Source organism: Nicotiana tabacum, chromosome 23, assembly GCF_000715075.1.
Source record: "Nicotiana tabacum cultivar K326 chromosome 23, ASM71507v2, whole genome shotgun sequence".
Taxonomy (NCBI): Eukaryota; Viridiplantae; Streptophyta; class Magnoliopsida; order Solanales; family Solanaceae; genus Nicotiana; species Nicotiana tabacum.
In genome coordinates, this window is record NC_134102.1 from 94,141,694 (window position 1) to 94,150,847 (window position 9,154).

A 9,154-nucleotide genomic window follows, 5' to 3' on the forward strand; every position below is an offset into this window, starting at 1 on the left:
ATATATATATATATATATATATATATATATATATATATATATATACATTATAGCTAAATATGAAAATTTCGGTGGCTAATACTTTCAAGAAAAATACATAGCTCTTCATATAATACAAATTAACAAGATAAGGGGCTAGCGCGTAATAACTTTCTTTGATAAAGACTTATTTTTTTAAGTTCAAGATCTGCTTGCTGCTTCTCATTTTGACAGGAGTAGCTTGCTTGCAGATAGCTCGTTTTTTCTTATTGGTGATATATGACATTAGGTAAAAGTTCATAGAAAAACAAAAGAAAAACAAAATATGTATGAGTAAGATTTACTTATTATTTTATTGGAGAGAGAGAGAGGGGGGCATTAATGTCAAAAAGGGTGGAGAAACAAAGCAGGAGGCTTACAAGACGCTCTACCAACTGAAGTGGGATTTTGTGGCTTTTACTTTTTTGTCTCTCACATTCCCATCTTATTCTGATGTTTTAGTACAGAGACAGATTGGTTGTTTTGCAGTGGAAAAGATACCATTCACAAACACTCTCACTGTTCTGCTCCTTTCAACTCTTTTACCTTTAACCCCCTCCCCCTCCCCCACAACCCCCCCCCCAAAAGACCAACTTCTCCTTCTTATAAAAAAGAAAAAGAAAAAAGAAATATTACCCCTACTTAGCAACAACAGCAAACACCATTTGATTATTTGCAAAGTAACCAAAATGGTCTTTCCCATTTCTGCTTCCTCTTTCCCCACTTCTCTTTAAACTCTTCCCTTTGCATATACATACGAAAAATATAAAGAAGACCACTCACCTTCCCATTCTTGTATGTATAGTATTAATAATACACCTTTCAATAGTTTTAGCTGGTTCTTGAATTCATAGAGAAAGGTAGGTTTACAAAAAAAAGAAGATTGTGTTTTATTATATTTTCTTGAGTTTAGAGTTGTGGGAAATTGGTAAAACCGTGATCCGATGATGAAAGATCTATGTCTTTGTGCTTGACGCTACTGCTGCGTGGTTTTGAAGGAAGTGGCTGAGAATTTGACGACAGATTTTTTTGGGAGAGTAAATTTTACAAGGTAGCAAATCTTGTGTGTTTTGTCCCCCCCTTAATTTCTTCGTCTTTGTCTCCTACTAATATCTTTGTGTGTTTACATTTCTTGATTTCTAAGGCTTTGAAAGTTGCTATGCTTCAGACACAAGTTTCATTGCATATCCAAATGTTTTATTTTCTTAACTTTTCATTTTCACATGGGATTCTAAAATATTAGTAATATATTTAATAGTTGTATCTGCCTTTGTATTCACATATGTATATGCTATATATACACATGCAGAAATGTTAGGAGTTTGTTTGGGTTAAGTTGGTAGGAAGGGATTTAGCTGTTAAATCCTTTGTTTATATTATTTTTATTTATCATTTGACTGAAAAAGAATTGTCACGTTTGTACAACTGCAAGTGTTCAAATCATCTGCAAAAGCAGAAAAGGAAAATGATTTAATTGTGGGGAAGTGAAGAAAGCTTTAGTAGTTTCTTCAACCTTCCTAGCAAACCAAGGAAGATTTGATGGTTTGGTAACAAGGGGGGATAATTTTGAATTTGGAATTCGTGGTATACTATAAGAATTTTGAGAATTTTGTTGAAAGAGAGCAAGGAGTTGAAATAAACAAGATGTTGGAAATGAAGATGAAGCAGGGGAACTCTGTCTTTTGAACTCTATTTGTTATGTTATAATTCCTTTTTTTTTTTGGTTCTCAAAATTGATTTTCATTGAAGTGATGATGGCGGTGACATCGGCCTGTAAAGACAGTAAAATGGGAATGGACAATGGGAAATATGTGAGGTACACTCCTGAGCAGGTTGAGGCTTTGGAGAGATTGTATCATGAATGTCCAAAGCCCAGTTCACTCCGTCGTCAGCAGCTGATTCGGGAGTGTCCAATTCTATCCAACATCGAGCCAAAACAAATCAAAGTCTGGTTTCAAAATAGAAGGTATACATCCGACTAAATTAAATTGTTGGATTTTGCAAAAGTTGCGTTTCTTTCTTTTCATTCTTATTCTATTGAATTATTCGGATGATTATGGAATTGTGTTTGTGTAAATGCAGATGTAGAGAGAAGCAGCGTAAAGAATCATCGCGACTTCAAGCCGTGAACAGAAAATTGACAGCAATGAATAAGCTGTTGATGGAGGAGAATGATAGGCTGCAGAAGCAAGTTTCACAGTTGGTGTATGAGAATGGATTTTTCCGCCAACAGACTCAAACTGTAAGCAATGTATTCTTACTTGTCTTCTTCTTGGATCATTTTGAAGATTGGGGTTAGGGTTTTGCTTATGGCAACTCTTTCTGATTACTTAGAAGGTCAAGGAAAAGAATTGGTTTAGAAATATATAACCTAGAAATGCTAGACCTATAGAAGCAAGAATCTGCATATGATGTATTTTATGGCATTTCTAAATATTTTGCATTTTTATTCAGTTCGGTGGTGAATGCTTGAAAACAATTATGTCAGCGGGAGAGATAAAACCTGTATTTGTATCTGGCTTTTCATTTTGTCAATAAAACTCGACGTTTCAATTTTAAAGAGTACATGCGAGCACTAATAGTTTCGTTCTCTTTGTTTCCCCGATTACTTAGTTTTTCCTAACTTTCATACTTCAATATTGCAGGCAGCCCTTACCACCACAGACAACAATAGTTGTGAATCTGTGGTGACGAGTGGTCAGCAAAACGTGTCCGCTCAGCGTCCACCAAGGGATGCAAGCCCTGCGGGGTAAGTGCACGTTTTCTGAGTCTAATTCCTTTTTTTTTGCATTATTTTCCATAGCATGTCTAATGATATATGAATATTTTCCAGACTTTTGTCCTTAGCAGAGGAAACTTTAACAGAGTTTCTATCAAAGGCCACTGGAACCGCTGTGGAGTGGGTCCAAATGCCTGGGATGAAGGTTTGTTCCCTTTCCTATCATTCAATTTATAGAGGTCATGATCAAATTTTTGGAGTGTTGTTTAAAGATTTATTAACTAGGTAAATGACTCCTTTATTCACAGTTATTTAATACTAGACTTGCGCTTTCATGGCATTAATTACTTGCATTATTATTTGGTCCCTTAAATCTCTTGGCAGAAAGAACTGCATGGTAAAAATCCGCTCTCAAGTGAATTCCTCTTAATTTAATCATCAATTAATCGTACACTTTTGTTTTAGTTAAAATATGAAGATATTTCTTACTTATCCGTCTTGCTCTACTTATGTTGTCAAGCTCATCAAAAATCTAAGTTGTAACAGCTCTCTTTACATAATTGCATCAATACAGCGCATCAGTAGAAGCTTTGCTTTTTGAAATAAATCTTTATCTGTGACACTTTAGAGGATTTGATCACGTGTACCCTTACATGAACCATATTTAATTACATAATAGCTATATATGCACACAAAATTATGTCATTATTATCTTTAAGAATATCTCTCTTTTATGACTGCAGCCTGGTCCGGATTCCATTGGAATCATTGCTATTTCTCATAGTTGCTCAGGAGTAGCCTCACGTGCTTGTGGCCTTGTGGGTCTAGAGCCTACAAGAGTAAGTGTCATCCTGAATAACTTGGTCAATTCAATATTTTTATTGGAATTCAAGGTGTAATTGTGCTTTCTTTAATCAAGGTTGCTGAGATCCTTAAAGATCGGTCATCATGGTTCCGTGACTGCCGAGCTGTGGATGTTCTCAATGTGATGTCTACTGGGAGCGGTGGAACCATTGAGTTGCTATACATGCAGGTTACTTTTAGAAAATTCATATCCTGTCTTACTTTAGTTGTTGTGTCATAATTTGTCATTGAATATATTTTTCTAACTTCTTTCAGCTCTACGCGCCTACTACTCTTGCCCCAGCTCGTGACTTCTGGTTGATGCGGTATACATCTGTTACCGAAGATGGTAGCCTTGTGGTATGTGTCAGTAGTTATTATATTCCTAGTAAAATGACCAAATAAGAAATGGTAACTGTCCATTTTTGCTTGTTAACTTATGTTATGAATTGCTCAAATTTCAACTCTAGGTATGTGAGAGATCACTGAACAACACTCAGAATGGTCCTAGCATGCCACCGGTGCAGAACTTTGGACAATAATTTGGGTCTAGTGAGACAATATAAATTACGAAAATCAGTTGCACGATACATTTTCCTTTCCTTAATTGAATGTTAACTTGTTAATTATATTGGAAGGATTTAATTTAGTATATTTTTACATGTGACAAAATGCTGCTAATAATCTTTTCCAGCCCTGGAGTGTTCCCGAAGTATTGCGTCCACTGTATGAGTCATCAACAGTGCTGTCGCAGAGGACAACAATGGCGGTAGGTCTATTTTATGCTCAGACATCTTTCGTCATAAGGAAAACTTTTGTTCTCTTATTTTATCATCCACTTTTCAATTAACTTTAGTTGTAATTTCAGCCTGACAAATGTACTTCTGAAAATTTTTAAACAAAACTTGGAAATGTGAACAATATTCACAGAAGATTCTTAGTTGCGACACTGCTGTTCGTTAAAGTTTTTCTAATTATTCTGCAATATAACCAATTTCAGGCATTACGTCACTTGAGACAAATTTCACAAGAAATTTCTCATCCTACTGTCACTGGTTGGGGAAGAAGACCTGCAGCTTTGCGCGCACTTGGTCAAAGATTGAGCAAGTTGGTCTTTCAATTCCTGATGTTTTCTCTACGTCTTAAATTTTTTATTCTATTTGTGACTGAACTTCTAATTTGCATTGTGAAGGGGTTTTAACGAGGCTGTTAATGGTTTTACCGATGAGGGTTGGTCTATGCTTGAAAGCGATGGTATAGATGATGTTACACTTCTTGTCAACTCATCACCCAGCAAATTGATGGGTGCAAATATCTCTTATGCCAATGGATTTCCATCAATGAGCAGCGCTGTACTATGTGCGAAGGCATCTATGCTTTTACAGGTACGAATTTGTTGGCCAATTTGATTTGAACAAACTATGTGAATGGCTCTGTCTATATATCTCAGTAATGTTTTTCCATTTGTAATTTTATTCTTCCACATGGCTTACAAATTTAAAGTTTTCTGAGAAGTCGTGTGATAAATGAAAACTAAATGCTTTCATTTAAGTCTGCAATTTCCAGTTGTATATTAATAACTAAAACTTCTTATATGTTTTTGGTGTAGCCGTGATTATAGTTCCTGCGGTCGATTTTTCTTAATTAATTATTTATTAAAATCTGTTTTGTGGAGGAGAGTTTCCAAATTCTACTAGCATCATACCTTAGGTCCTAATTCAGGTCTAGGATTAGGTAAATTCTCTGATCATGCGTGAGAAAAATTAACATTCTGGTGTAATAGGCAAATTAAAATACTGTCTTAAAACGGTCCTGCAAGATGCTAATGCAATGGATAATGAAACTTCAACTTGGTATTTTTCCATACTTCAATCTGTAATAGCTCCATGAACTTATGGACCGTGGTCAGTATTAGCAATACCCTAGAGGTTATGCCATTTGTTATTAGATGAACTTTTGGCTCCTTTTCTGTAAGAATTTCTAAGTTCTTTTTATTGTTAGACTAAATAATACTTAAGTAGTATTTTGATTATCGGGCTCAAGAATGCGGTCAAACATAATCTGGTTGCCGTTCTCTAAAACATAATTGTGAAGATCCTAGTTTCCTCGAATGCTTCTGTGTTCTGTTTCATCATCTCGCTTCCTTTTGTTGCAGAACGTACCTCCTGTGATTCTGCTAAGGTTCTTGCGGGAACACCGATCTGAATGGGCTGACTCTGGGATTGATGCGTATTCAGCTGCTGCAGTTAAAGCTGGTCCATGCAGCATACCAGTCACTCGAACTGGAAGTTTTGGCGGACAAATCATTCTTCCACTGTCTCACACTATTGAACATGAAGAGGCAAGTGATTAGTTAGGAATTATCTCCACTATCTTTCCAGAAACCCTCATACTTTCCTTTTGCGGTTGCATAGATTATGTCTTATAGGTTAATATATTATTAATATTTCTTGCCTCTGAAAACAGTTTATGGAGGTGATAAGACTTGAAAGCATTGGCCACTATCAAGATGATATGATAATGCCTGGTGACATCTTTCTTTTGCAAGTATGTTTACTTTCTTGGCCACTATTATGGTTGATGCTTCATTTATATATGTTAGTTGAATAGTCCCAACTGTCCTCAATCTGCTGTTCAGCTTTTTATGCTTCCTACTGTATACTACACTTTCTGCTACCCCAATGCTTAAAAGATCCTTGTTTTTCAAATGCACAGCTTTGTAGTGGAGTGGATGAGAACGCTGTCGGAACATGTGCGGAGCTCGTCTTTGCTCCTATTGATGCCTCTTTTGCTGATGATGCTCCTCTTCTTCCCTCTGGTTTTCGTATCATTCCTCTGGACTCCAAGGCGGTGAGTACTTGTTATCCAATGCAATCGGGTTTTTTTTTTTTTTGCAGATTTTTGGTGATTTATTTCTCAAATCAATGCAGGACGCCTCTAGTCCAAACCGCACACTAGATCTTGCATCTACTCTTGAGGTTGGACCGGCTGGAAGTCGACCAAATGGCGATTATTCCAAGAACTCTTCTAGCACAAAATCAGTTATGACAATAGCATTTCAATTTGCATTTGAGATCCATCTTCAAGAAAACATAGCTGCTATGGCACGGCAATATGTTCGCAGTATCATATCATCTGTTCAGAGGGTTGCTTTGGCTCTCTCTCCATCTCGTCTTGGTTCTCTCCCTGGTCTAAGGTCTCCACCTGGCACACCTGAAGCACAGACGCTTGCCCGTTGGATTTGTCAAAGCTATAGGTATGTTGCTTGGTTTATATAGATTGCCACCTCATATACCTCAAATAGTAGATATTAATGTATTAGTAAGGGGATAGAGTAAGGATATATTAATGTGAATTATTTGATTTATGTGCATCTAGCAACTACTTGAACAATCTGACTGATTCTAATATCGTTAACGTAAATTGCTTTTTATGTTAATTCAACCTTTTAATCTGAGAGTTAATAGGGCTATTATTGCGTGAATATTTTCAATCCTTATATTAATGCTTATCTCCTATCTTCTCTTGCAGGTTCTTTTTAGGTGTAGAGCTGCTCAAATCTGTCGGTGGAGGAAGTGAATCCATTCTGAAAGAAATTTGGCATCACTCAGACGCTCTGATGTGTTGTTCTTTGAAGGTATTCAGCTAAAAATTTGATCTCCAATTTTAATAAAGTTCAAATAAGTCGCAGTTTAAGATTTACCATCTGTTCCTGCAAGAATGATACTTAAAAACATATTTAAAAAGTTTCATTTAAGCAGTCTTCTCACTTCTTGCTCCGCAAGTGTTGGTTGTTTTCTTAACATGAATCTTTGATAGCAGGCATTGCCAGTTTTCACATTTGCAAATGAGGCAGGACTTGACATGCTAGAAACCACCTTGGTCTCCCTCCAAGATATTACGCTCGAAAAGATTTTTGACGACAACGGTAGAAAGACACTCTTCTCTGAGCTTCCACAGATAATGCAGCAGGTATGTGCATTATTTGCTTTTCTGAAGGGTAGATGATATGCAATTTCCTTCATTTATTCCTCTACTTATCTCCAATCCGACGTGTTTTTTTTCTTGGTACGACTGTATGAACATTCAAGTAATCTGTTACACTTACAGTTCCAGTATGTAGCTGACATATTGCACCAACTTGCATGATGAGCTGTTATTTTTAGAATCTCTTATTGACATACACAATTATATTTTGTTGCCCATGAAGTTCTAAGATTTTTAAAATAATTGATAAAATGTACTCAGCCAAACCCGGCTCCCCTTACACTTTCCCTTTCGAGTAAAGAAAAAGGCGAGCAGTGACTAGATAACAAACAGTATTGATCTGTCATTCAGCATGCATTGTCTCCTAAAATTTGTGGCAATTTCAAGACTCAACTGGTTAAGTGAGTTGGAGGAAGAGACGTTAAATCTTACCTTTTCTAATCTCCAATATGATGGATAGATGAGAACTCCCTTTAAAAATTAAACTGTAAAATATGACATGCGATTATCGTATACAAATTCCTAAGATAGTATGACTTCTCCCTTTGCATGTTCTATCTATGTTCCTATACCATGGAAAAGTGATCCCTCTATCAAAACTTAAGAGATATCCCCGTAAGCAAGAGGGGATGTGCTGTGCCCTTGTTTGCCGAATATACAAACAGTCCTTAAATGAGTTTGTTTTGTTTTTTTCCATCTCTTTATCCAATTAATTGGTAGTATACACGAACATTATGAATTAATTCTACTTGAAGTTTTATGTTTTGTGCACTTACACCATCAGGTTTAAGTTACATGCAATAACAGTTAACTGTTTAATCTAGTAATCCAGATCAAAGGTTAAATTGCACTGATATTGTAAAAATTCTTCTTGTTAGTGTATATATAACTTAAATCCTTGTATAACTTACCTTTGAATGTTTAATTCCAAATACCGTTAAACTTCACTAAGCTGGGCATCATTTGTTATTTGCAGGGTTTTGCTTGTCTTCAAGGCGGTATCTGTTTGTCAAGTATGGGAAGGCCAATATCGTATGAGAGAGCAGTAGCTTGGAAAGTATTGAATGAAGAAGAAGATCCCCATTGTCTATGTTTCATGTTCATCAATTGGTCTTTTGTCTGATATATGTACGTAGGGAAGCATACAAACTTAGATCAGCAACACAACACCCCTTTTTTTTATCATATGCTTTATGGATCAACCCCTTTGCCTTTATACACTTTAGGCAAAGAATATCTGCAAGTGGACTCGTATTTCTTTTCCCGTTCTCATCATATATACACTTGTGTATTTTGGTTGGTTTGTAAAATTTGCTACTTTTACCTTATGTTTTTCAATTCCTCTTGGCCCTGACTATATTACATTTAGCTCTTGCTCGAGTTTTCCTGGAAGATTGATTGAAGGTTATAAGGACTCTTAAAAAAGGTAGTGTGCAAAGCATTTCGCCTTCCGGGGAAGGAGGTGTGATGTAGAGGTGTGATGTAGGTGTGATGTAGATAGTACGCAAGCATGCATTAATGGCTTTTTCACGATTCGACTGTGGCTTATAGGTCACATAGGGACAGCTTGACCGTTGCTCCAAAGCC

General features: G+C 36.3%; 1 protein-coding gene across 1 annotated transcript; it reads left to right on the plus strand.

Moving 5' to 3' along the window:
* Positions 1 to 652: 652 nt before the first annotated feature.
* Positions 653 to 8,905, plus strand: LOC107768119 (homeobox-leucine zipper protein ATHB-15). The gene is given in 19 exon segments (XM_075246170.1): positions 653 to 1,069; positions 1,768 to 1,984; positions 2,101 to 2,260; positions 2,664 to 2,767; positions 2,852 to 2,942; positions 3,481 to 3,576; positions 3,657 to 3,770; positions 3,857 to 3,940; positions 4,051 to 4,132; positions 4,231 to 4,349; positions 4,581 to 4,687; positions 4,773 to 4,965; positions 5,736 to 5,921; positions 6,047 to 6,127; positions 6,296 to 6,430; positions 6,511 to 6,836; positions 7,112 to 7,217; positions 7,403 to 7,552; positions 8,544 to 8,905. Coding segments are annotated over 18 exon segments (2,496 nt in total). The 5' UTR covers positions 653 to 1,069; positions 1,768 to 1,769; the 3' UTR covers positions 8,691 to 8,905.
* The last annotated feature ends 249 nt before the right edge of the window (positions 8,906 to 9,154 follow it).